The sequence below is a fragment of the Ciconia boyciana genome, chromosome 9 (assembly GCF_034638445.1).
Source record: "Ciconia boyciana chromosome 9, ASM3463844v1, whole genome shotgun sequence".
Classification (NCBI taxonomy): domain Eukaryota; kingdom Metazoa; phylum Chordata; class Aves; order Ciconiiformes; family Ciconiidae; genus Ciconia; species Ciconia boyciana.
In genome coordinates, this window is record NC_132942.1 from 22,683,400 (window position 1) to 22,710,454 (window position 27,055).

General features: G+C 54.3%; 2 protein-coding genes across 5 annotated transcripts; one reads left to right on the top strand and one right to left on the bottom strand.

Annotated features, from left to right (window-relative positions):
* Window positions 1-1,683: 1,683 nt before the first annotated feature.
* LOC140656420 (uncharacterized) lies at window positions 1,684-7,829 on the bottom strand. Of its 2 annotated transcripts, none has more exons than XM_072872100.1 (2): window positions 7,396-7,829; window positions 1,684-7,128 (listed from the first exon to the last, which is right to left on the bottom strand). In XM_072872100.1, exon 2 carries the CDS (start codon window positions 7,111-7,113, stop codon window positions 6,070-6,072), a length of 1,044 nt encoding a protein of 347 aa, XP_072728201.1. In that variant the 5' UTR covers window positions 7,114-7,128; window positions 7,396-7,829; the 3' UTR covers window positions 1,684-6,069. The 2 variants fall into 2 exon arrangements, with proteins under 2 accessions (XP_072728201.1, XP_072728200.1); XM_072872099.1 differs by having other exon boundaries at window positions 7,405-7,647.
* Window positions 7,676-18,840, top strand: LOC140656422 (protein NDRG4-like). 3 transcript variants are annotated; one of them, XM_072872101.1, is made up of 16 exons: window positions 7,676-7,856; window positions 8,091-8,220; window positions 9,900-10,005; window positions 11,261-11,381; window positions 11,652-11,714; window positions 11,921-11,981; window positions 12,290-12,376; window positions 12,480-12,536; window positions 12,910-13,013; window positions 13,544-13,600; window positions 13,696-13,747; window positions 14,483-14,530; window positions 14,772-14,807; window positions 15,002-15,053; window positions 15,698-15,736; window positions 16,346-18,840. In XM_072872101.1, the coding sequence occupies exons 4-16, from the start codon at window positions 11,299-11,301 to the stop codon at window positions 16,498-16,500; spliced, it is 894 nt and encodes a 297-aa protein (XP_072728202.1). In that variant the 5' UTR covers window positions 7,676-7,856; window positions 8,091-8,220; window positions 9,900-10,005; window positions 11,261-11,298; the 3' UTR covers window positions 16,501-18,840. The 3 variants fall into 3 exon arrangements, with proteins under 3 accessions (XP_072728202.1, XP_072728203.1, XP_072728204.1); XM_072872102.1 differs by lacking the exon at window positions 15,698-15,736 and having other exon boundaries at window positions 16,346-18,837; XM_072872103.1 differs by lacking the exons at window positions 15,002-15,053; window positions 15,698-15,736 and having other exon boundaries at window positions 16,346-16,496.
* The last annotated feature ends 8,215 nt before the right edge of the window (window positions 18,841-27,055 follow it).

The following is a 27,055-nucleotide window of genomic DNA, read 5'->3' on the forward strand; positions in this document are numbered from 1 at the left end:
AGACAATTCTATCCCCACAGGTTTCTGAAGTTGGACCATATGTGATCAAAAATACAGGCCAACAACAAGTGTTATTTAATCCATCATGGTCTCTTAAACGAGTAGAACTACTGATGCAAATTAATATGTCTGCAATCAAACCGACCTGTTCACCATTCCTAGGTACGTCCTATGCAGGATGGTTAGCATAGTTACATGGGCGAACCCTCACCTCTCCAAGACGAACAAGGAGAGATGTGACCGGTATCATAGGGACAGGATTGGGAGTCTTAAATAGTATCGATGCCGAAGTACTCGTAAACAAACTGAGCACAACAACAAGTGATTTAAACAAATTAGAACACCCATTACGGTCTTCTCTATTAGCATTGGGAACTAACCAATGGCTCTTATCTGATATATTACCTCAGTGGAAAAGAATTAATGAAAGGGACCACCAACTGATTGTGGATGCACTTGGTGTAGCCCAAACCAATGTTTCTCTAGCTCTTAGTTGTATCCAAGCTCAACTGTGGATGCAATCTGTGGTAGCAGCAATTATAAGAGAAGGTGAAGAGGGCACCTTACCCACTGAAATTCAAAAGGTAATTTGGGATAATGCAACTAAATTTGAGAAAGAATTCCAGTCCTGGTGGTATTTAGTCAATTTCACTTATGACCCCATTAGCAATAAGGCCACAGCTTTTGTCTTAACAATTCACAATGCTTCGGTATATACCATATACCCAATCATTGCGTTGGGATTAAATCACAATTGAACTGTACTCTATCCATTAGAACATAGAGTATGGGCCCACCAAAATGAAAACAAATGGCAAACTGTTGATGTTAATGCATGCGTTGTACGGGAACAACAAGGATTTATTTGTGAGAGTAACACCCTCAAAGCCCAAGACATCTGTCTTGACACTGAACAAAATGTTTGTCATTTTGAAATACGACCTGATGAAGCCCCTGAAACTGTACTTGTGTATATTGGAAAAGGATGTATTTGTATGAGAACCCTTTGTGATTTTATATTTGTAGATAACGTTACTATAGATACAAGAAATCGCTCAAATATTTGTGTTTGTAACTTTACAAAAATTGTGGGATGTGACTTCAATTATTCAGCTCCTGTTACGTCTTATCAATTGTTACAATCTAACTATACATTGAGTCGAGATTTATTGCCTACCCCCATCGGAATGAATCTTACATTGGTGAAGAAACTACTACAACACAATGACCTGCGTCAACGTCTAGAACGCATCCGAAACAATGGACACAAAACTCTGATCACCGTTCATCATGATGCAGAAGAGATACACCATGTCTTGGAAAGAGTGAAGAAGGATGGAGAACACCATTGGTGGGAAACTCTTCTTGGATGGTCACCGACAGCAACGGGAGTGTTTAATCTTATGCTTCACCCAGTTGTCATTTTACTAACTCTAACATTAGTGTGTCTATTGCTTATAATTATATTGTATATAAAGGTTTGGCACATGATAAAACAGATAACCCAACTTCAACCACCCAAAACATACAAATTAACGCATAACAAATAGCAGTGCTTCACTGTCTACTTACCATGGATCTATAAGCGCACAAACTATCAATATACTATTTATGGCACAGAGGCAAGAGGTGACCGTACTGCCGGAGTGGGAGACGGACCCGGAGTAACGATGAGTCTCAATATGAGTATGGTCGTTCTCCTTTAATTAGACTATTCGACAGGTTTATATAGACAACCAAGCAAAGCACGCGCTAATAACAACTATACTATTGGATAACTACATTTGTCCATGCACCTAAAACAGTTACTTGGTTGGTAAAAAGCTGCTGTTCACGCGCTGCTCACACGAAGGGGGTCCGTCGACATTTCCCAGGCTTGGTTCCGCTTATCTTGTTTACCAAGTGCTCCTCCTGCTTTCTTCCTTATCTCAAGGACATTCCACCCTGACATCTGGTTCTTCAGCTATATCAAAGGCTGGAATGGTCACATCAATCAAATCGTGCCCTTTGTCACTCAACCACTCTCCCACAGTTCCCCCTTCTTGTTTTTGAGCAATCCAGGCATGATTTACTATGGTTAAAAGGGTCCTTTTAATACAGCTAAATGCTATACAAAAACACAAACCTACCATAACTAAGATTATTAAAAGTCGCAACCCTTCAGCCAACAAGCCTTTTAGCCATTGCGGCAAAGGCCCAAATGAACTGGTTAACCATTCATCAAGAAACCCCTGATCCTGTTGAATTTTGTTGGCATGCTCTTTTAGCCGCTGCAGCTGTTTGTGAATTGATTCACCATGATCAGACAGGTTCATACAACACATGCCTTCAAAATCTTCACAACCATGACCTTGAGCTAATAGCAAAAAATCAATTGCTGCTCTATTTTGCAAAATTGCATGGCGCAAGCTATTTTGATCCTCTAATAAAGCCTCTATTATTTCGGTAGTGATATTTGCTTGTTTTTCGGCCCAACAGGCTAGTTGCCCTATCTGTTTTGAAAAGGTGTCTATAGTTACATGCGGATACTTCAATCGACCAAACTCGGGAACATGTGTGACATCCATCTGCCATAATTCTAATGCCTTTAGTCCTTTGGGATTCACTCCAGACCCTATACCTGGACCATGATTTCCACATTTTGGACAGGCCTGAATTATACCTTTTGCCTCATTTTCTGTTAAATTAAATTGTCTTTTTAATCCCTTAGCATTTTGATGGAAATTTTCATGACTTTGTCTAGCTTGTTGGAATTTATCCATAGGAGGTACATGACACACTGGACTGACTAGACTATCAGCCAGCTGATTACCTTGGCCAAGACCAATGTCCAATTGATGACTACGAATATGGCTAATACAACAGGCTGCTGTTCCTTGACCTAATACAGATCGTAGTTTGACAAACAAATTCCCCAATCTAGGATTCGTTGTTTCCCTTAATAGGGCATCTTCTAGACGCGGCACTACTCCAGCCACATACATTGAATCAGTCACCACATTTAAGGGAATATTTATCCAGTTAGTCAAAGCCCAAACTACGGCAGTCAGCTCCAAAGTCTGGAGGGAATCTTGAAGTTGTCCCTCCATGATATGTCGCTTCCAATTGTCACCTTCCTTCCAGACACAGGCTGCACGCCGCAGACGCTTGCCGGCATCAGTGTAGACAGTCACACCGCCTGGCAATGGGTTCTTACTTACTTTGGATCTCTGTATCCATTGATTGCGCCTTAACAATTGCCATAATTTCCCTTGTGGCTGCTGAGAATGTATCTTGCCACCATAGCCTAAAAAGGCATTCTGTATGGCCTCATTACGAAGCCACCACTCCACATCTACGGCGCTAACGGGTATGCTAATATCTCCTGGCTCTTGGCCACTGATTTCTATGGTTCGTGACCGTCCTTTCCGTATTAGTTCACCTATTGCTTCAGTCCGTGTTTGGATACTCATTTTTAGTTGTACACCTAAGAATACCCATTCCAAAATATTAAACATATCTCCTTGTCCTTTGCATTTGGCAGTGGCATCTAACTGAAGGGGAGAAATGAATTCCCCTTTCTTGTTTTGCCACTGACAAATGACTGCATAAGGTGAGTCTTTTCCGTTGCATATGATCAATGATATTGGTAGTGGCAGGATGCGGCGTGATCACCAAGCCGCGTGCATTTTTTGAATAATTTGTTGTAGCGCTGTGTGGTGCTCCATTGTTAACGTCACTTTGTCTGCAGGATTTGTTCCACGCAACAGCGCAGTCAGGGGTGCAATATCAGTATTGGAAATACCAACACAGTTGCGAACCCATTGAATGTCTCCAAGCAAGGTTTGGACATCATGTAATGTATGCAGTTGAGTGGCAAGTTCTGTCTTTTGTGGTCGGATTTTTGAGTCTGAGATGGACCACCCAAGATATTTCCAAGGGGCAGTACGCTGCACCTTTTCTGGTGCAATGACAAGCCCTTTTTTTGCTAAGATGCAGGTAAGCTGCTGTAACGACCCGTCTGACAATGGTTGTTCTTGACAACAAAGAATATCGTCCATATAATGACAAATTATTGTATTTGACCACTGGGCTCGAAGTGGTTGCAGGGCCCATGCTACATACAATTGACACAACGTGGGTGAATTTTTCATCCCTTGTGGCAAAACAACCCATTCGTATCGCTCTGCCGGTGCGGCCTTGTTCACTGTCGGCACCGAAAAGGCGAAACGTTGAGTGTCTTGCGGGTGCAGTGGAATGGTAAAAAAGCAGTCTTTTAAATCAACTATCAAGACGTGCCATCCACATGGTAACATACTAGGAGATGGCATCCCAGGCTGCAATGCACCCATAGATTGCATTTTTTCATTGATTTTACGCAAATCATGCAAGAGTCGCCACTTTCCACTCTTTTTTGGGATTACAAAAATGGGAGTGTTCCATGGACTAACAGAAGGTCTAATACGACCAGCTGCAAGCTGTTCAGCAACCAGTTGTCTGGCGATTTGCAGTCGCTCTTCAGTCATGGGCCACTGGTCAACCCACACAGGCTCGTTTGTAAGCCATGTCAATGGCGGGTTGGGCGGGTTGGGCGACTGCTCCCCAGTGCCCATGACTGAAAATACTTCGTTGTTAAAACTGCTCCAATTTGACTCAAAACATCCCTTCCGATTAGTACTTCTAATGTCCCAGGTAAAGGTAACACATACACCTTAAGAGTGGCATGCTGCCCTTCCGGAAATTGCAAATGTATTGGCTGTTTACTAATATAGGGTGTTGATTGTCCACCTACTCCTGCGATACATGATGTCGGTAACTCTACTGGCCACATTGAAGGCCATATGTCACGGCTGATGATTGTAACATCAGCCCCAGTGTCTAACATTGCATCAATTTTTTGTGATATGCCCTGTTGAGTAATGGTTATTTTTATCGTTGGCCGTTGGTTCAGTTTTGCTGTAAAACAAACGGCAGGTCCAGTGGACCCGAAACCATGATTGCCTCGGTGAACATTTGATTGTGGCAAATGGCCTAGTGGATTGCAAACTGCGACTATCTGTGCGATTTTACTACCTCCAGGGATAAACAAAGGTGGACAAACGGTATAGACCATAATATAAATACGACCCGTGTAATCTGCGTCAATCACTCCGGGCAACACAATGAGACCTCTTATACCGGCGGAGGACCGGCCTAGTAACAATCCTCCAACGTTGCTATCTTGATGAACGAGAGGCCCTATAACATTGCTGGGAATTCTTTGAACGTTAGAGTCAACAAGGGTGACGTCTATTGTGGTTTCCACGTCGACTCCCAGACTTCCTCGGGTGGCTGGTTGGTACTGTTGTAAAAACCCTGTGTTTCGTTTTGGGGGTTCATTTGTGTCTGCGCGCGACCTCTCCCCGTGCTCGGCTTCCAGCTTCCCGAGCATGCCTTGGTGGCATGAGTGCTTTTCTGACAGCGCTCACACCAAACTGCGACACGACAATTCTTTTTAACATGGCCTGACTCCCCGCAGCGGAAACAATTTCCCCAAAAAGGTTGTCCAGGTGGTCGATGAGACTTTCCCTTGGGAGCTGGGCCTTGTTTTTTCTGCACCACTGCGGCTAGGGGTTGTATTATTTCTCGAACTGCTCCCTGGACCGCAGCAGCGACGGTGTTTCCATGTCGTTGTGCCTCGGCTCTTTCCACCCGCAGAAGCATTTCCTCTACTCCAGCTCCTTTGGGCAAACTGGCCAGCGTTTGTTTTGTCGTTTTATTGGCATTGTCAAAAGCCAATATTTTGAACATTTGTTGTTTGCTGTCTTCTGATAGATCAGGGTGATTCATGAGTGCTTCCCAGAGTCGATCCACAAAATTACTGTATTTCTCTGTTGCACCTTGTTGTAGATTACTAAATGAGGTGACGCTTGATCCTGGTAAGCCAAGGAATGCTTCTAGTGCTAACTGAGCAGACAACTGCAACATGTGTGCCGGAAATGTAATTTGTACCTGAAGGTCACTGTATGGTCCTTGCCCTACGAGCATGTCGACGGTGACTCCACGAAGTGGATCCCCGTCCCTTTGTCTTTGAGCCGCAGCACTAGTGGCTCATTGCTGCCAAGACGACATCCACAGTAGATACTGTGTTGGGGTGAGTAGCAGTCTCATTAAGTTTCGACAATCCTGCGGACATATGAGGTCGGCAGCAAAAATCCAACTAACAATTTGTCGTGTTGCTTCGGACTTTACTCCATATGTTGAAATAGTGGTTCGGGCTTGTTGTAATATTTTCCAATCATGCGGCGCCCATTTTCCTTGCCCGTTTTCTTGTATGACCGGGAACGCTAATGTTGCAGGGCCCTCAGCCCCTCCAACAGGCTTCCATTGTCCTTCTAAAATTGCATCTTTGATGACAGCACTCCAGCGTGTAGTTCTAGGGAGTGCTGGAGGGTTCATTAAACATGGAGGCACAGCTTCTCCTTTCCTTATTGCTTGTAATTCCAGATCGTCAAGACGTTTTAAAACTGTTTGCAATATTTTTGCAGTGACATCTGAGGATTGTGGCAGCTCCTCCCCGCTAGTCGGCGTGGTGGTTCCAGAGGATTCGGTAGAGGGAGGCAGAGGCGGGTAGAACAAGGATGAGGGTGGTACTGGAGGCGCGGAGGGTGGTTCACTGGGAGGGGCTGTAGGGGGGGGTCGGCAGGATGCTCTGCCCGAGTCATTAAGTTTCGTCAACCCCGCCCCTCTAGGAGCCTTTGGCGGAGTTACTTCCGCATTTACTCCACAGTTCGCATCAGCTCTGCTAGCAGGAACTTCCGTTTTTCCCGGCGTTTGCATCGACCCCGACGTAGCACTACCCATTTCATTTAATGGGATGAGACCTTCTTTTTCCCGCAGTTCAGAAACATTTTTACAGACAGCTCCAGACATGCCCTTCACGGCAGGCAACCCAAAAAATCGCACAATAGGTCCCGGTTTACTTCTGGGCTTATCACTAGACACTCCCGGACCTAACATTTTGGCAGCGGCGCAAGCTACTTCTCTCTCCGCCTTCATCGCTTTCAAAGTCTCTAACACAGCGTTCCAGAGCCCACGAACCGCTTTTATTTCCTTCTCATCCTTTTCATCTCCCTCTATTGTTTTTTGCCACATTGTTCCTCCAAAATCCTGCCATTCCGAGACGGAAAACAACATGCAGGTGTCAGAAAAGTGACCCCAACTTTGTCCCAGCTTAATTAATCGAATTAATTGCTTCACTGGTGCTACTATCCCTCTCTTGGAGAGGATTCCAGCGAGCAGCGTGGCTGCAGCTTCTATTTCCATCACTGCACCTGAGAGGTGAGGAGCGACCTCACACCAGCGTCTGCCCCGCTTCTGCCCCAAGCAGCGCTTCTCTCAGCCGTGGTTTCCCACTCCCCTCCTCTAGCTGCTTACCGCACTCACAGAGATCTCACCGGCGAGAAACCATCCTCTGCTACCAGATGCCGGAGTGGGAGACGGACCTGGAGTAACGAAGAGTCTCAATGTGAGTATGATCGTTCTCCCTTAATTAGACTATTCGACAGGTTTATATAGACAACCAAGCAAAGCACGCGCTAATAACAACTATACTATTGGATAACTACATTTGTCCATGCACCTAAAACAGTTATTTGGTTGGTACAAAGCTGCTGTTCATGCGCTGCTCACGCAAAGGGGGTCCGTTGACATTTCCCAGGCTTGGTTCCGCTTATCTTGTTTACCAAGTGCTCCTCCTGCTTTCTTCCTTATCTCAAGGACATTCCACCGTGACATCTGGTTCTTCAGCCATATCAAAGGCTGGAATGCTCACATCAATCAAATCGTGCCCTTTGTCACTCAACCACTCTCCCACACCGTACCACCACTCTGTGAAGGTAAGATGAATTGACTATAGTCACGGGGTGGAGCGTGGCGGTGTGCTCCCCCCCCAAGCTCCCTGCACAAGCAGTAACCATCAGTGGGAGTCATCCTGATAGCTGCATCCAGCTTATGCTGGACCTTGAGGACGAATGGCAACAAAGTAGCCAAGGGCTGCCTGAAGCAGGGATCTAAACCTCCTGCTGATATGCAAATATGACCATAAGTCAATCATCTTACTCCTTAAATAGTGGACAGCCCAGGGCCCTTTGAGCTCTCCTGCACGGCAGCGGGTTGCACGCCAGGATCTCCCCTTGAGCAGGGACGCCTCTCAAGGTTACTCCTCGAGGTTGAGAGATTCCTTGCCGCAACAGATCCTCGGTAAGTGACTAACAGCATGCTAAACTTTGAAATCTTAGCTAAGTGATATAAAGGATTGATTGCGCACATATAATCCTTTAGACATAAACCGTTGACCAAGTCTGGGACTAGGACTGGATCTAGCCGCACCTAGGCTCCTCTCTGAGAAGGAGTTTAGAAAGCAAGGGGATCCTTTCCGAACCTCATGACTCAACGGGAGGGTCTCCCTGACAGTCCTGTCTGGCCCTGTCCTCTATGCAGTAAATAATCAAGTGTGCCTCGCCATCGAATCTTGTTAAAACACTGTCACATTGAACTTTGTTAACTCCCTATTCTGTATCAATAAACTATATTTTTACTTCTCTCTTATGAGTGAAGTGCACTCTCACTCCATCCGCAACATAAATGTCCCCACTCGTTGCCTGCTGCCTGATACAGCCCCGGGGAGTGGAGGGACAGCTGTGGATGAGCCCTTGGGGAGCCGAGTGTTGTCTCCACAGAGCCCATGAGCTACCCTTGGGTGCTGCATCCCCCTGGGGACAGCGGATCTCAGTGAGGGGAGTCACTGCAGTGAGGAGACCATGTTCTTAGGTGGTTCCTCCCACCTGAGGCCCATGTCCTTCAGAGTCCTTGGCGGTGTGTAACCCGTGGGAGCATCCATATACCTGCCTGCCTCCTGCCAGCCCATCCATGGGGCTGCCAGTACCCACAGCGAGGACCATGCTCTTTGGGCACCCTGCCAGCATTCCCTGCCCGGCCCTGCTCGGCACGTGATGCTCCTGCACCCACCAGATCCCAGCTTCGAGGTCACTGCCAGTGGACTGGCTGGCAGGCACGGGCATCTGGATGGGACCTCTGGTCCCTTGTCCCCAGGTGATGCCTTGGCCAGCAACTGGGCTTGCAGCCTCAGTTTCCCTTGCTGGCTGGGGATGATGGCCATGAAGGTGAGGCTGGAGCCCTCCCAGCCAGGGAAGCTGAGGCACGGGTCAGTCCTGATCTCTGTATGGGGGCACAGCCATTTCAGACCAAGGGATTTTAAAGTTCCTTTAGCTGTCATTTAGCTGCTGATCAGGCTGCAGCATTTCCCAGGGTAGTGTCTGGGGTCTGACCTCTGCCTGTTTGTCCCAGGCACAGTGAATCCAGGCCACCTGGGCCATGCTGTGATCCCCCACCCTGTTGCCAAAACTCCGTCAGTCTCAGGCCCTTAAAGATCTCCTATCCCATCCTGTGGTCCACCTGTCCCTTCCCATGATCCTCCTCTCCCAAACCCTCTTGGATCATCCCATCCCATCCCATCCCATCCCATCCCATCCCATCCCATCCCATCCCAAACCCCTATCCCTTGATCCCATCCTGTGATCCCATCCCATGATACACCTGTCCAATCCTAAATCCTATTATCCCTTGCCTTGCCTTGCCTTGCCTTGCCTTGCCTTGCCTTGCCTTGCCTTGCCTTCCCTTTTACCTTCCCTGGGGGAGTCGGTGGAGGCTGGGAGCATTTGTTATGTGATTTGTCCTGCCTTCTGCCACTGCCAGGATGCCCAGAGCTGGAGGTTCTCCCAGAACGGCTGCTCCTCTTTCCCTTGTTGCTCCCATGGGACCCAGCCACATGGCGAAGCAGCAGTGAGGGGTGGGATGGTGGAGCAGAGGAGGATCTCTTGGGGCAGGCAGGCATCACACCATCTCTCCTCCTCCCCCAGGAACATGACATTGAGACCCCCTACGGACTGCTGCATGTGCTCATCCGGGGCTCGCCCAAGGGGAATTGCCCGGCCATCCTGACATACCACGATGTGGGCCTCAACCGTAAGTGCTGGTCCCTGGGCCATGGGGCACAGGGGCAGGCAGGAGCGAGCCTGGGGCTGCACGGGGTGCCAGGACATCAGCCAAAGCCCCTGGCTCAGTTCCTTTGCCTCCTCCCATGGAGGGTCCCCAGGCTGCATTGGGTCTCCTCAGGCATCTGAAAGCACCAGGAGGGTTTGGATGCTCAGCCCAACCCAAAGCCTGGGCCAGGCATAGCCGGGAGTGCTTGGCCACCGCAGTGCTGGCTGTCTGCCTTGCCCACACTGGGCAGGGATTGGGTGTGGGGAATGCCGTGTCGGTCTCTGCTGCCACCACTAACCTGTTTGTATTCAGAGCACGGACCTGGCTGGTGGCAGGGCATAGGGGAGGCTGAAGGAGACAGGGGATAGCAGGGAAGGAGGGACCCCGATGGGTGGGGAAGGAGGAACCCTGAGCCGGGGCTCTGGATGTGGGGATGCTGCTCACTGTAAGCCTGCAGCCTGGGATGCACACCCCAGACCCCTGCCCTGGTCTGTGCCCCCTGGCTGAGCTGGGATGCCTGGTGCCCTGTGAGCAGGGAGAAGTATCTGCCCCTCCACTGGCGGCTGAGGCTGAGTCACCAGCATGCTATGTGAGCTGCCTCACTATCCCAGCAGTACTCTTGTGTCGAGGGATGTGTCATGTTGGTTGCAATGGACCTTACAACCTGCTTTGCCCCCACATTTTGGGAGGGATGTCCTGGCACCAATGTCATGGGGCAAGACCCATCCAAGCCCCGGAGATGGCTGTATCCCACTGTAACAGTGGTGGCCTGTCCACAGCAGTGCTGGGGCTGTTTCTTTGACTTTTTCCAAGCAGCTGTTTCTCAAATCTCGTGTTTGCTTGAGCCCTTTCTGGGGATTTTGGTTAGGGCCAATAATACCCTGGATTGCTAATCCTGCTGCCCTCTGGGTGGTCCTGCAGCTCTGGGCTTTGCATCCCCCGGTCCCATCCCTCCAAGCAGATGAGGTTCACCCCAAACTCCTTATCCTCCTGGCTGTGTCCATCTGTCCCCATGCCTCCCAACACCAGTAGGGATGCAGCCCTTGCTAACAGTGGCTGTGGTCTCTGCTGTGGGGACGAGGAGCCTGGAGAGAAGGGGATAGGAGGGCTTTGGTGGCATGTCACCTCCCCATTGAAGGGCAGCGGAAGGGCAGGTGACCTCTCTCCATGCTCCCCTGGCCCACCAGGCCCCCATGCCGGGGCATTTGGTCTCTGATCCCTGCCTGCCCTTTAACAGACAAGCTTTGCTTCAACACCTTCTTCAACTACGAGGACATGCAGGAGATCACGAAGCACTTTGTGGTGTGCCATGTGGATGCGCCGGGCCAGCAGGCAGGAGCCTCGCAGTTCCCTCAGGGGTAGGTGCCAGCTTCAGGGACTCTCTGTGCCCGCCAGGATGTCACCTCCCTGCCCACTGGGTTGTCATTGCCTGGGCAGTTGTGCCCTGCCTGTGGGTCTCTGAACCGTGACAAAGCCCATGGCAGCCAACTGGCCCAGGGTGGGCAATGGGGTGGTTTGCGGGTGGGTGGCCTTTCCCTGCCCACTTCAGGCAGCCCAGCTGCCCTGTCCTAGCCTTCCCGCTCTGCACGGGTCCCATAACCGCTGTCCTGTGCCTCCCTGTGCTGCAGGTACCAGTACCCATCCATGGACCAGCTGGCTGCCATGTTACCTGGTGTGGTGCAGCATTTTGGGTGAGTCAGCCTCTTCTCCATGGCTGCCGGCTGAGGGTGCCGGGCAGGGAGATGGGCAGGAGGTAAGGGTTTTGGGGCTGGGGGAGTTGTCCCTGTAAGCTGGCACCCTGCATGTCTTCTTGTGCCCCATGCTGCGGGTGGGGGAGTGCCCCAGGGAACCCGTGCTGGAGCCCACTGTCCCCCATACGCACCTCTCTGCTTTACAGGTTCAAGTACGTGATCGGGATCGGTGTTGGGGCAGGAGCCTACGTGCTGGCCAAGTTTGCGGTGAGCCTGGGGCTGGGATGGGCTCGCCCTGAGTTGCCCATACCTGCTGTCAGTCCGGGGAAGAGCAGGAGCTGACACCCCGGGCAGGCTGTGCTGCTGAGAAGGCTCCTGGAGGGCCGGGGGGGTGGGGATGGCAGTGCCATGGCCATGATGGCCGGGCAGTCTTGGCAGAGGTCTCCCATTACTCCCAGGACAGGGCCATGTCAGCCCCGTGCAATGCCTGTGCAGTGGGCAGCGGTGCTGGTGGGGGAGCTGCCCTGGGTGCACATCCCCTTTCTGCTGAGCTTCGCCCCTCTTGCTCACTGCAGCTCATCTTCCCTGATCTGGTCGAAGGACTGGTCCTCATGAACATCGACCCCAATGGCAAAGGCTGGATTGACTGGGCAGCTGCCAAGGTGGGCAGGGTCCTGACCACCCCCTCCCGGCCCTGGCGGCTCCCTCTCCCTGGGACAGGAGCCAGCCACAGCAGCACCGTAACTCCCTGTGCTCCCTCCACAGCTCTCTGGCCTCACCAGCACGCTGCCGGACACTGTCCTGTCCCACCTGTTCAGCCAGGTAAGGGCTGCGCATCCTGCCGGCCCCCTGCCACTGGCCCCCAATCCATCATCCCATCACCTGGGCTATGCCCTGCCCTGCCTGCCGGGTGCTGCAGTGCTGCTGGACCTGCCCCATGCCCAGGGATGGGGTTAGTCAAGCCCTGCCTGTATCCCCCCTGCCTGATCGGGGGGCTTAGCCTTGACAAGTATGTGACTTGTGCCCGTGTCCTGCCTGAGTGTGCTGCCTGAAGCACTGCTGTGCCCAGCTGCATTGGCCAGCATCCTCCCCCTCTGCCCTGCTGGCTGGCACGGCATGGGCAGACCTGGGGCAGCGGGGCGTCTCCGTGGCACCCGGCAGCACCTGCCCTGATCTCCGTCCCTTGCCGGCACAGGAAGAGCTGGTGAACAACACGGAGCTGGTGCAGAGTTACCGGCAGCAGATTGGCAGCGTGGTGAACCAGTTCAACCTTCAGCTCTTCCTCAACATGTACAACAGGTGAGCACCCCGGGCAGCCCTGCCAGTGGGCTCCTGCCCTGTCTGTGCCAGGGTGAGAGGCTGCAGTACTGGTGGGTGTCCCTGAGGGCACCATGGGAACCCTGACCCCTGTTGGGTGTTGCCATCACCCTCCGGTGCAGGCAGGCAGCGGTGCAAAGCTGGCCGCCGGTGCTGGCCAGGGGTGCAGGAGTGGTGGTATCTGTGCCAGAGCGTTGCCATGTCCCAGAACCCATGGCCATGGGTGCACGTCACCATGTCTCCTCCTGTGCTGGGTGCTGGCACAGGCCTGGGGAAGGGGGCAGAGATGCTGTCCCATGCATGCAGGGGCTTGGGAGCCTTGCTACTCCACTGGGTGCTGCATCCCTCAGCGCAGGCTCTGCTTGGGTCATGGCAGAGATGGCTGTGGGGTCCTCCATCCACAGGGTGCTGGGACAGCAGGGCTGGGTGCTGCTTCCCAGAGCTCTTGCGCTATGGCATTGGTGGCAGCACCTGTCCATGGGCTCACACTGGCCCTCTTTCTCCTCCATCAGCCGCAGGGACCTGGACATCAACCGGCCTGGGACTGTGCCCAATGCCAAGACGCTGCGGTAAGAGTCATGCTGGCATGGCATGGAGGGTCCCTGGGCAGTGGAGTCCCACCCAGGCCAAGCCCTGACATGCCCCTTCCTCCTCTCACTTCCAGCTGCCCCGTGATGCTGGTGGTCGGAGACAACGCACCTGCTGAAGAGGGGGTGGTGAGTGATGGGGCAGTGCCTGTGGGGTGGCATGTAGACGGTGCCCACGCATGGGCATGCTCACGTTCACTGCCTGCACAGACATGTGTGAGCTCCCGTGTGCAGGAGCATGCTCACGTGCAAATCTACCTGCTCATGTGGGCACATGTGCATGTGCATCTGTGCCTGGTTGCCACACTTGGAAAACCTCCCCTTCCTCATATGCCCAGACATGCTCACAATGTGCACACTTGGATGTGTCGGCACACAGGCACACTCCCTGCTTCGCCACATGCACCCAAACAGCTGCTAGTTACATGCATGTGCTCATGTACATCTGCATGTCTACACTTGCATAATCAGCCACAGGAACTGTGCAGGTGGCCACATTTGTACATAATGTGTAACTGCATGCACACACCCCCTCCTCCAGCACATGTATGTCTATGCATATGCACATGAGCACACTTGTGTGCTTGTACTCATGTGTGTGACACATAGGATGCCTCACCAGCCCCCCTCTCCTCCCTTTCCAGCCCCCACCCTTGCCCAGACACTGCCTGGCAGGAGGAAGGTCCCCCCTGTCTCATGGCAAGGGATGGTTCTGTGACTCAGGGCTTGCTTAGCACCCTGTCTCCACCTGGCTGGGGTGGGATGTGCCAGCTGGGGTGCCATGGGCCAGTGGCAGTACCCATGGGCAACTTCTGCCAGGCTCAGGGCACCCCAGGGTGCTAACATCATCCCTCTCACCTGCAGGTGGAGTGTAACTCCAAGCTGGATCCCACCAACACCACCTTCCTGAAGGTAGGCGGGTGGCAGGGGGCAGCTGGGCGGTGTCTCCTGCCCATGAAGTGTCCCATTGCCCTCTGCCCCAGGGTTGCAGGGTGTCCCCATCTCCCCATTCCAGGTCTGTCCTAGCCATGGGGCTGGGGGTGGGTGGGGAGAGCAGGGTGGTCCCAGCAGTGGCATCCTGCCAGCGGGTGCCAGGGGATAGGGTGGGTGGCAAAGGCACCCTCCCAAACTAAGCAGGACCTTCTCTCTGCAGATGGCTGACTCTGGTGGGCTGCCCCAGGTCACACAGGTGAGCCCCCACAATTTTCCAAGTTAACTGGGTATACTGGGCCCTGAGACATGCACTGGTACTGTCCCTGGCTAGCAGGGGATGGGCTGAGGTGGGCATAGGGGTCTTGTGCATGGGCTGCCAGAGGTGGCTCAGGGCTGAGTGGGGATCTCGGCCCCGGTGCTGCCTCAACTCAGCCTGCTCTTTCCTCGCAGCCCGGCAAGCTGACTGAAGCCTTCAAGTACTTCCTGCAAGGCATGGGCTACAGTGAGTGCCAGGGCTGGGCCCAGGGCTGGCGTGTGCCTGCGTGTGCACATGCGTGTGTGCCTGTGTGCGCGTGTGCTGACCCTGCTGCAGGAGAGGAGCCTGGCACCCCCATGTGCCCGACCTGATGGAGAGCTGCATGTGCGTCTGTGGCGTTGTATGTGCAGGTGTACAAGATGTCTATCCGTGCATCTGTAAGGGCTTGGAGTGTACAGACTCTGTGTGCACACAGATGTGTGTACAAGGGCTCTGTGTGTACATATGTGTGTGGACAGGGTCTCTGTGCATGCGTGCACACTTATGTGTGTGTGGGCATGCGCAAGCAGGACTGTGTGTGTGCACAGACGTGCAGAGTCTATGTGCACAAGTCTGTGTGCATATGTGTGTGTATAGGCCCATGAGCACATGTGTGTATGTGTGTGTGTGCAGGTCTGTGTGCATACCTGTGTGTGCACATGCACGAAGGTCCATGTACACACGTGTGTGTGTTTGCAGGTCCATGTGCACATGCACGCATGTCTGTGTGTGTGCGGGTCTGTGTGCACACGTGCAGGTCCGTGTGTATGCTCCTGGACCTGTGGAGCAGCCAGCACGGCTGATGCTCTCTCTCTGCCCTCCCTGCCCTTCTCCTGCTCCACCCCCGCCAGTCGCCCACCTGAAGGATCGGAGGCTGAGTGGAGGCACAGGTACCGCTCAGTGCTGCTCGGCCCGTGCCTGCTGCTGCATGGTGCCCACCTGGCCTGTGCCCTTGGGCTGCCTGGGCACCTTTGGAAGCAGCCTGGGTGTGGGGCTGGCCCTTCCCAGCCAGGTGCCCTCTGCCTAGCTCCGCTTTGCCTGACACGGCACCCTGAGCCAGGGCTGGAGGCTGAGAAATCCATCTGGGCACAGTCCCGGCAGTGTGCCCACTGTGCCCTCCTCCAGCCGGCCAGGAGCTGTGCCTGCTGGGCATCCTGGCTGGAGGAGGGTGTCACCTTCCCTGCACACCCTGGGGAGCCAGGAGAGTTCCCACCCTTGCTCACCCCTTCCTCGGCACGTGGTGGCCAGGGGTCGCATGCCTGGGAGAAGTGCCTGGTGTGCAGCCTGCCCCAGGGCGCCCCGTCCCTGCGCCGCTGTCCCTTGCCAGCCTGGAGCTGCTCATGTTGTCAGAGCACTGCATGCTGCAAGCTTGTGCCAGGGGTCATTTGCATCAGGGAGCGGGACTGGTGGCTTTGCTTGCGTGAGGCAATGTCAGCTCAATGTCCTGCTGGCTTTCGGAGGGAGCTGAGCACCCCAGCTGTTTCTCTGTGCCCTTGCAGTGCCATCTGCCAGCATGACCCGCCTGGCACGCTCCCGCACGGCGTCCCTTACCAGTGCCAGCTCAGTGGATGGCACCCGCCCACGTGCCTGCACCCACTCGGAGAGCACCGAGGCCATGGGGCAGATCAACCACACCATGGAGGTATCATGCTGAGGTCCACACCTGCCGCCGACGTCTCCTCCAGAGCCATCTCCCATCTGTCAGCATCCCGCCAGCATCCATCCGCCCCGTGGACATCCTCCACCAGAGCCCTTGCTCCTTTGGGGTCGATTTGTCTTCTTTGCCGTTGGCCTCATCCTCTTGTCCAGTACCGAAGAGAGGGGCCTTGCTTCACTGCCTCCCGGCTCTGGCTCCTGGCTTCGCCCAGCAGTCACACATGGTTCTGCATTGGTCCTCACCCTCCCTAGCATTGGCTTGGCCCTGGCTTGGGAGGGTGGGTGGCAGGGGGATGGGGCCAGGATGGGGGGGCAGGGGCAAGGTGGTGAGATGGGCACAGGATGGTGGGATGGGGCAGGACAGCTGGCTGGGGGCAGGACGGCAGGACATGGAGAGGACACAGGAGGCAGCTTGGTTCCCCAAGGCCAACCAATGGCTCGCCAAGCCAGAAGGAAGACAGGGACAGGGAGTGGCGCTCACTGGGAGGTCACTGGGCCCCTTCTGGGGATGCAGCTCCTATTTCTGCCCGCTGGCCCTCCCTGGGGAGAGCTAGCGTAGGATCCCCCAGCACACCCAGGACTTGCTGCCCCAGAGCTGGCTGATCATTGTGAGAAATCGCACGCCAAACTGTCCCCTCGCCCTGGTCATGTACCCTGAGGGCTGCCCTGGGGCAGGAGGAGAGGGCTCAGCCCTGCTTCAGAAGCCTTCGGGGCAGGAGGGTGCCATGGGGGTCCCCCGCCTCTGCCCATGCCCTTGCCTGTGGTGGCACTTCCTGCCACATGCCACCAAAAACGCACCGGGAGGGAAGTGAGGCTGTGTGCCCTGGCTTGCTCGGTCCCTGCCACACTGGCAGTTCACTCCCAGCTCTTGAGCTGAGGCCGCTAGGGCTCAGAGGCCACCAGGTTTGGGGATGTCGCATAGCAAATCCCCCCTCCAGTTTCGCCACAGCCTGTGGGTGTCGCCACAGTGGAGCCATTAGCAATAAGATGAGACACTCCCCTCCCTGCAATGCTGGGGAGCCCTCAGCACCCTTTGCCCCACAGGGTGCATCATCGCAAGGTGCCGGCAGTGTGGGGTGACCCATGGGACATGGGGAACACCTCAGTATCTGTCTTTGCCCACAGGCTGGCTTTGTCCACAGAGCTGGCCAGACCCACCATGGCCCCCAAATCCACCCCCCCCCCCCCCCAGCACCTCGCCTGCACACTGAGCAGGGTGTCTCTCAAGGCCTTGGCTCCCTCTGAGCCGCAGTGCCCCATCTGGCCACCAGCTCCAGGTGGATCCAGCCTCTCGTGCTCAGCATGGAGAGCCATGTCATCATGTAACCCCACCGTTGGCCACCCAGCCTTCGCTGCCATCTCTGGTCCACCCTGTGGGCAGCAGAGCCCAGCTCCTTCTGCACCCAGCATGAGGGAGCCCCTGGCTCTGGCGATGGGTGCTCAGGTCTTTGCAGGTGGTCCGTGGGGTACCTGAGCTGGGACCTGTAGGGGACCCACCAGGCACCACCATCTGGGCGAGCAGAACCAGTCCATTGGGAGCAGGTCCCACCCAGCCCCCCAAAAGCACTCACCCCCCCAGACCCCATCCCTACTCCCCAGAGAGGGGCACAGGGGTCCTGGGGCTCCCAGCGGGTGTATGAGGTCTTTTGGCCCTGAGACCTGTGCCCCACCCAGCCCCTCCCATATTGAATGGCTACCCCAAACACCAGTGTCCCCATTTGTGCCTCACTTTGTTCTGCCGTGTGCTTCCTTCTTGGTGTGACTGAAAGCTACGTAGCTCCTTTTTACTGTAGATACTGCTGCGATCTCTTGTTTTCTCAGCGTGTTCTTCCAGATGATATATATATAAAAATAACTATACATAATATATATAAGGGTTTGTCCGGTCCCTGACCTTTTTGGGTTTATTCCCCTTGCATTCTCGTCCAAGCGGTGCTGTGTGGTTCCCCTGGAGGTGGTCTGGCCATGCTCACCTTTGGTTCCTCACCTTGGTTTTGTTGGTCAGTTTGGTTTTCCCTGGTGGTTTGTTCTTTTGATTTTTCTTGGTTTTCCTTTTTTCCCAGTCACAGCGGAATTTAATGCATTTTCCTGTCTGAGCGCAACCTGGTTTTGTCATGGCGGTATCAAGGCCACAGCTCTCATCAGACGGCAATATATAAACCGCATTTAACTAGTCTGTTGCTGTAGAGAGGATTTACTGTGTTGGAAAAACCCCAACAAACTAATAAAGATGTTAAGGACCTGCTGTGCTCTTTTCAAGAGGCTGCAGGGAAACGGGTCTGAGCCCATCCTGGCCTGCCTGCAGAGATCCAGTGGGCAAGGAGAATAAGGGGGACACGTTGGCCACCAACCCCACCAGGGGCTGCACTGCTGGGAGGAGAGCCCAGGACCCCAGGGTGCATGTGGAGGGGAGCTGTGGGGTGCTTTGGCTTTGGGGCATCCATAGGCAGTGCCCCATATGTTGGGAGTGAATGGAGACTGGAAAGCTGCCAGTTGTGGCCCAACGAGGTTGGATCCAAGGGGTGCCCACTAGGGAAGGAAAGACCCATGGCTGCACAACTCTGGGGATGAGCAGGGTCCTCAGGAGATCCAGCCTCCCTGTCCTCTTCCAGGCCTGCAGGCTCCCTGTTTGTTTCCCCATCAAGGTCTGAATGTCCCAGGCTACAGCCCTTTCCATGTGCTTGAAGCCCTCCCTGGGAAGGATCCTCTCCCTGCATCCTAGCCCTCATCCCTGCTCCGTTGTGTCAATATCTGCCTTGTACTGGGGCGCTCCAGACTGGTCTCAGTCCCTGAAGAGGGTCCCAGAGCCAGGACATGGAGGGAGACTGACCATGTAGTCCACACGCATGGTTGCCTGGGGCAGGTGGAGAAGAGCCTGGACACATGGGGAGGGAATGAAAACTGCTAAGACTTGAGCTGAGATGTGGGCAGGCAGCCTGTGAGCCTTTCTTGACTGGCTTGGCTGGAGGGGTCTGCTGGTCTTCCTGCCTTTGGTTCTTCCTCTGCCCTGCTCCAGCTTTGAGGCTTCTCTCTTGCTGGCCCTCTCTACTTCTGGTTTTGAGGGCCTCCCTCCTGCCCCTTCTCTCTCTTTCCAGCATTAGGCTCTCCCTCTTCTGGTCTTGGGATCTTCTCTGGCAGGGACGTCTACTTGGGCCTCCCTGCACAGCGTCGTCCGTCCCGTCCCGTCCCCCTCCCCGGGTGAGTCTCATCTGGGTGGGGGGGGGCTGGAATAGTTCTGATGGGGCTGGGATGGTGTCTCTCCTGCCTGGCTTTAGGACTGGAGACCACTGTTGTGGTGTCAGGGCAGCTGCAGCTGGCGTCGCCAAGCTGCTGGGAGCGGAGCAGCCACATGATGACCTGAAGACCATAGAGGTCCCTCCAAAATGGTGCATCCTAATGATGCATCCTAATGATGCATCCAAAGATCCAGAGGTCCATCCTAATGATGCATCCCTCTCGTGGTGTGGAACTGGCAGAGGGCATTGCAGTGGCAGGACAGGGTGCAAAAACTTTCCATGTTCCTCAACATCAGGAGGGCTCATTCAAGGAGCATTGGTGGGCCTCTTCATGCTCCCAGAGAAGGGGGTGTCTGTGACAGCCTGAGCATCTTTCATCTTGAAATCTTGAAAGATGCATTGGGCATCTTTCAGCCTTTTTCCAACACCAAGCCGGCAAACATGTCTCCTGGGACACCATTCCACAAATCCTGTGTCATTCAGTGTCTCACACTGAGCTTTGATTTGAGGTTCTTGGATTCAGCACAAACCCACCAGAGGAACCATTAAAATGCCTTGGGCTGGTCCTCTGCTGCTGAACTCAGCCAGGGTCCTGGGATGGAGGGATCTCATGGCAAGTGGGCAGCGCTGCAGAGGGACAGCTCTGCCCAGGAGCAGCTCCTCTGCGAAGTGCAGCAGGGCTGAGGGCACTGGACCTTCCAGGAGGACACTCACAGTTTCCACAGTGTAGAGGAGGAAGTAGAAGTATTCCAGAGCAGGGATTCCCTACTGCATCTTCAGAGGGACAAGGTATGACGGCTGCCTTCTCCTGGAGACAGCTGCAGGGGTGTGAAGCCAGGTGTGCACCCAGGGGTGGCCAGGGCTGTCCTTCAGAGCAGGGTCCCTGCGCCCCAGGGGCTGTGTGCCAGGGCAGCGACTCTGCTGCCTGCCAAGCTCATCACTCAGCCTGCTTGGGGAGCTCCCCATGGCGCTGCGGGGAGCAGCTGTGGGTGACAGAGCAACTCCTGGCAGGGCAGGGCCGAGAGGATGCTGTGTGGGTCAGGGCTGCTCACAGCTCCAGATCACCCCCAGGACATTCCCAGGAGATTTTGAAGAAGGCTATCAAGGCAGCATTTAACTGAAAGGGAAAGAGCCTGGTGCCTTGATTTTCCTCCTCTTGGTTGACTGGGTGGGCAGTGGGAGATTTATTTCTACATCCTGGAGAAGGCACAGAGACCCCAGTTCTCGTTAAGACTTGTCTGAGCCCCTGCACACACAGAGATGGCCCTGGGCAGTGCCCTGCTGCCAGGAGGGGTCTGAGCACAGAGTGGGTGGAACGGGGTCTGTGAGCACTGACAGGGAGGAGACACATGGGGACAGAAAAACAGCTCCTGGCAGGGGCAGCTCCAGGCAGCAGAGACATGGGCAGGAAGGGAGAGGGAACTGCTCCGAGAAATGCTGGGGGCGGGGGGGGGGGATTCAGGCACCTCCCTGCCACCCCCTGCAGGGGAGATGCCTTCCCTGGAGAAACCCCCAGTCTCCCCTCCCACCCAGCAGAGCCTCTGCGCACCCAGCAGAGCCTCTGCCCTCAAGGACATGGACACTCAGTCACGTTCTCAGTAGCCTCACTCCTGAACAGGAGAAATTACCAAATACCTGACTCTCGGTCCCTGTCCTGCCTCCAGCAGCAGCAGCACCGTGGCATTTCTTCCTTTCCCCCCTGCTGTCCCTCCTGCCCTTGTTCTAATCTTTGGATTCGTTGGGGTGGCGGGGTGGAGTTCAGCTGCAGTTCAAGAGACCAACCCTAAGGGTCCTGCCATGCACATGTGTCCAAGGGAGTAAAGTGTCCAAATCCTCTCCTAACTTTTGCAGCTCTGGGTGATGCAAATAAGCTAACTCAAGAGGTTTCTTAAGTCTTAACTTAAGAGGTTTCTTAAGTTCTCTAATTCATTACTCGCAACTGATAACTTATAATTCACAACTTATCACTCCTGCACCTAGGAGCAAAAATAGTTGTCTAGCTGACGGTGAGAGTGCTCATCCCTCCTCCTCCGTCCCCTGTATCATACCAGGAAGCACAAAAGCCTCAGCAGTCTGGCTGCTGTTGGATCCGCTTCAAAAGCTTTTTGGGTAAGCTGACATTTTTATACCTTCCAGCTTGGAAATTTGGTCTATACCATTTCCAAGAGTTAGCAGATTCTGACGAAATTGCCAGACACGATATGCAAGGATGATGGCTGCAGGAGACAGTGAGCTGCAGGTAATAATGGCTGCATAATGACCTTTAGCTCTTTCTGGCCACCTGTCCTGCCTATACGGTGCTCTCGCTTTGACCCAATGGCGCTGCTCTCAGCATACATCAGGCATTAGCATGAGCTGTGTTAGCCAAAATCTGAGCAGGAGTTGAGTGAACAGTCACAAAGTGCTTTCCTTCCCTGCAGTCTCCATTTTATGTTTGTGACACAGAAAATTAAAAGGTTGACAACTGAGGAGGGGGAGTGAGACATGCCGAGGCAAAGCTTTGCAGCACCGAGGCAGGACGCAGGGCTGCTGGGTTGAGGCAGCAAGCCACAACCTGTGTGGGGGGTGGTGGGGGTGGGGCTCTCCATGGGGAGATGCCAGAATTGGGGGTCTGCAGAGAAAGCTGGCGTTTCAGATGAACTGTGGCTCGGAGTCGTGTCTCCTCCCTGCCATCCGCCTCTGCCAGCCACTGAGGCTGGGCAATGCCCTTCCTCCCCTGCTGTTGCAGGGTGCTTTAGCTGCACTGTGGCTTTTTTACCTGCCTTGCTGTAGGAGGCTGGGCAGATCCCCACAAGTTGTATGGAAGCTGGATGCAGCAAAGGCTTCACTGCAGAGCTGCTCTTGCACAGGGTCCCCGGATAAGTGGGATTCCTGTTTTCATTGTTCAGGATACTGAGCTCTGTTATTGCCTTTTCTCCTTCTTCCCTGTGCATGTTGGGGGTGGGTTATTGCTGCAGGTTCGTTACCAATAAATCCTGGCAGTGGCACCTTTCCCAGCTGTGTGGAGAGCCCCAGGAGAGCTGCCATCATGTCATGTTTGAGTAGTTATTGTTAATGTCGCTATCTGTAGTAACGGTTCTTATCTTATTCTTCACTGCATTCCTTGTGTTGTGCAGTGGAGTGTCCAGGGTGGGCAGGCATGTCCTCAACCACAGCAAGCCAGCAAACCCAACTGTTGTAGGCTTCTCCAACAGAGAACTCACAGAACCAACAAAACAAGGATGCTTCAGGCTCAGAGATGGACTTGTGTATCTTTCAGAATATGGTCTGCTCTCCACCAGCCACCCATTTGCAGGGCTCTGCGGATAGTTATGTAACTATCTTTTTCTTAAAATATTCTAAGCTAAAGTGCCCTTTGCTTGTGATTGTGTGCATGCCCTCACCTATGAACCTACGAAGTTGGTGCAGTCTGCTCACTAACCTGGGGTGTCAGCACACAGCTGCAAGGGGAGGCATCGAGGAGCAGTACAGCCATGGGTCAGCTCCAAAGGAGAGACATTCATCCTCCCCAGCCTTGCTACTGGGCACCATGCTCCCTCGGGGACTGGCGAGCAGGGTGGGGGACAGTGCTGGGGGTGCTACGGGCTCCTGCTGCTCCGTTCCCTGAGGTTTCAAAGGGCAAGTGCCCTGCAGAGCTGGTCAGGGTTGGGTTTCTGTTCTGCTCCTCCCCAGGATTAGGGAACAGCAGGAAGGCATGTCCTGGCTTTCATGGTCACCCTGGGACACAGGCAGACACACCTGCTCATTTCAGCCCATGGTGTCACTTGCAGCCAGTGAAGGAGTGAATTTTTAGGCATCCAAGGAGCAGGGTGCTTCAGTCATCCCTCTTGTGGTGTGGAACTGGCAGAGGGCATTGCAGTGGCAGGACAGGGTGCAAAAACTTTCCGTGTTCCTCAGCATCAGGAGGGCTCATTCAAGGAGCGTTGGTGGGCCTCTTTGTGCTCCCAGAGAAGGGGTGTCTGTGACAGCCTGAGCCTGGTGCAGCACAAGGTCATTAACAAGCTGCAGGAAGGTGCAGGGACTGTGATGATATTGGGCATCTTTCAGCCTTTTTCCAGCACCAAGCCGGCAAACATGTCTCCTGGGACACCATTCCACAAATCCTGTCATTCAGTGTCTCATTCAGTGTCATTCAGTGTCTCACACTGAGCTTTGATGTACAGATGGATATTGTCACCTTGCCATGAAGGCTCTGCTTTAAATTTAAGGCAATGGATGTCTTTAGCAAGGTTGTTTTGTTCTTTGTGGGAGAACCTAGACTGTGTCCATATCTGTGGGAGCACCAGGGAAAGCAGCACTCTGACCTCTCCTTACCCCTTGGTGAAGATGTTTGCGACATGGAGCAGACAGAGCTTTGTTACTCCTTAGTAGGGCAGTTCTGCTCAGCCATTGCATGGGGAAAAGCTGTGCTGTTACCCAAGGAATATACTCATTCAGCAGCTCACAGCTTACCCAGGTTTCCTGTAATAACAGCAGAGAAAGACCAGGAGAGTGGACAGAGGGAACCTCCAAAGAAAAAGGCAAGGAACTGCGCATACTGAGTTTTAAGTTTGGACAGATCCTATGTGAGTATGACAAGTCAGAAACTGTTTTCCTTTGGCACTCGGCAGGGGGTTGTTCCCAAAGATTGACCTGTGCTTCTCTCTGGGTCCTGGCAGCTGTTTTCCTGAGCACTCTCTGCATGCCTTGCGAACAGACCAAGACTGCAATGCTGGAGCTGGATGACACTGTGCTGAGCGATAGCATGGTGCAGATGAGTGTGTGCACTGGGCAGGAGAAAGACTATTGCAGGCAGTGGCTTCCTGACGTTGCTGCATTGCAATTTGGGGCCATGAGTAACCTCATGTACTGCAGAGCTCTACTAAGTTTCCGTGCCCTTCCTTTTTTGTATGGGAGAGGCATGTAGTCAGGGAGCTGCCCCTGAAGCATTTCCTTGGAGCAGGGCAAGGCAAGGCAGCACCCTGCCCAGGCTCTCTTCCCTGCCCCACCAGCCCCAGCACGTGCAGCACTGCTATTCACCATTGCAGATCTCCCTCAGCTTCGCTGAGCTTTGGTCCCTCAGGTGCCACCCTGCAAGCCCTAGGCACAGAGCTCCTGTCAGACCTCCTGCTCACCAGCATGCTCCCAGCAGCATGGCGCCCAGCCCTGCCAGCTTGGCTGCACACCCTCCTCCCCCTCAGCAGGGTGACCCTAGGGAAGGACAGTACCCGAGAGGGTGGCGGGACTGAGCAAGGCTGCCACCAAGCACAACTACGTGGACTGGGGTGGGAGAGGGAGGCACAGAGCCCCTGGCTGCCCAGTCGGGGCTCTGGCAGCCCCAGGGCTGCCCCTTGCTGCCAGTGCAGCGGTGGAAACTGGGGCCAGGCTGCCAGAAGAGGGACCTGGGCTGTGGCTCACCGATGAACCTGATGGCCACCTCTCACAAGGTGGTCTGAGCATCCTCCAGGTATGGCAGGCTCTGACACAGGTATTCTTCAACTCTGCTCCTGTCCTGCACCAGCTGGAGAGAGCACAAGGGCATGAGGGCTGTCACAGACCCTCCCCAGCTGGCTGGACCAGTCCCTCCTCACAGCACCCCACTTCCCCTTGCCCCCCAGGCCATTCCCATCTCCCAGCCACTAGCCCTATGGGGACAGAGTTCAGAGGGAGCCACAGGCTGAGGGGGCCCTGGGGGTGCTGAGACCCCCTCCATCCTGCTGTCAGGGCCAGGGTCTCCTTCAGCACCCTGGGGCGGGGAGGGGAGAGCGGCCTGGAGAAGAGCCCTTGGGGGCTCCGTGCCTGAGGGCAGGGACCCACAATACACCCCAGGCATGAGAGGCAGCCCTTGTCCAGCCCGGCCCTGGGGCTTCGGGGGTTGTCCTCACCAAGCACTCTCCAGTCCTCCATGCCTGCTCTGTCTGGGTCAGGAGCTTGAGCTATTTCCACTTGAGGAGCTCTGCAGCAGTGAGGAGGGCTTCTCCAGAGACCTGCAGAGCAGCAGAGGCTGGGAGATGTCACCAGTGCCCACGGAAGGAGACCTGGCAATCCCCCTCCTCTTGGCCAGGCTGAAAGCCCAGCCCAGTATGGGAGGAGGTGGTGGGGGACAGAGTCTGAACTGGGTTCAGTGCCCAGGGGAGGGACATGGGGCAGCCACCACCTCAGGTATCTCACATATCTCATGCTGCCTGGCTGGACCAGATAGGGCAGGTCTGGGAAATGTCCGTGCCAGCTTCTCCACCCCTGCTCACGCTGGGTCTGCAGGGACCCTTCCTCTGGGCTGTGCTGGAGGAGGGCTGAACAGGGGGAGCAGGGCTGGGAGGGGACCCCATCCACCTCTGCAGCAGGAGGCACGGGGGCAGGGAGGAGGAAGGCAGTGGTGGGACCGGTGCAAGGAAGGAAGGGAGCTCAGTGACTCAGGGCAGTGGGACCCTGAGGTGGCACATATTCCTACACTCCGACTGCCAGCAGCCCTTGCCCCTGATGCCCAGGCCACTCCTGTGGCATCAGCATGCCCTTCCCCGTGTCAGTGATCAGCTTTGAAATCTGTACCTCGGCCACACTGTGGGTCTGGTCGCTTGTATGTGTCCTGGTTTCGGCTGGGATAGAGTTAATTTTCTTCCTAGTAGCTGCTATAGCGCTGTGTTTTGGATTTTAGTATGAGAATACTATTGATAACACGCTGATGTTTTGGCTGTTGCCAAGCGGTGTTTACACTAGTCAAGGACTTTTTCAGCTTCCCGTGCTCTGCCAGGTGCACAAGAAATGGGAGGGGGCACAGCCAGGATAGTTGATCCAAACTGACCAAAGGGCTATTCCATACCATATGATGTCATGCCCAGTATATAAACTGGGGGCAGTTGGCCGGGGGGGTAGCGGTCGCTGCTTGGGGACTGGCTGAGCGTTGGTCGGCGGGTGGTGAGCGGTTGTATCTTTTTTTTTCCTTCTCTTTTCCCCTCCCTTGGGTTTTGTTCCTCTCTCTCTTGTTGTTTTCCTTCTCATTATAATTCATTATTATTAGTACTATTATTTTGTTCCAATTATTAAACTGTTCTTATCTCAACCCATGAGTTTTCTTACTTTTGCTCTTCCGATTCTCTCCCCCATCCCACCGGGGGGGAGTGAGCGAGAGGCTGTGTGGTGCTTAGCTGATGGCTGGGGCTAAACCATGACAGTATGGAAGAACAGTGGGAGCAGCCTTGCTGACAGAGCACTCTGAGCCTGCAGTGTTGTCCTGGGCATATAGGAGGTGATGCTCTCCCAGCCCCACACAGTGGAGAAGTTCCTGAATGAGCTGCTCAGCATCCTAATCCTCCCCACGGCCCTCTCACATGCAGCTGC

Excerpts from the sequence above, each read along its gene's own strand:
- LOC140656420 (XM_072872100.1), bottom strand. The coding sequence starts at position 7,113 with ATGTGGCAAAAAACAATAGAGGGAGATGAAAAGGATGAGAAGGAAATA.
- LOC140656422 (XM_072872101.1), top strand. The coding sequence starts at position 11,299 with ATGCAGGAGATCACGAAGCACTTTGTGGTGTGCCATGTGGATGCGCCG. Across the intron at positions 11,982-12,289 it reads ACGTGCTGGCCAAGTTTGCG|CTCATCTTCCCTGATCTGGT; the intron begins GTGAGCCTGGGG and ends TGCTCACTGCAG. Across the intron at positions 15,737-16,345 it reads GAGGCTGAGTGGAGGCACAG|TGCCATCTGCCAGCATGACC; the intron begins GTACCGCTCAGT and ends GTGCCCTTGCAG.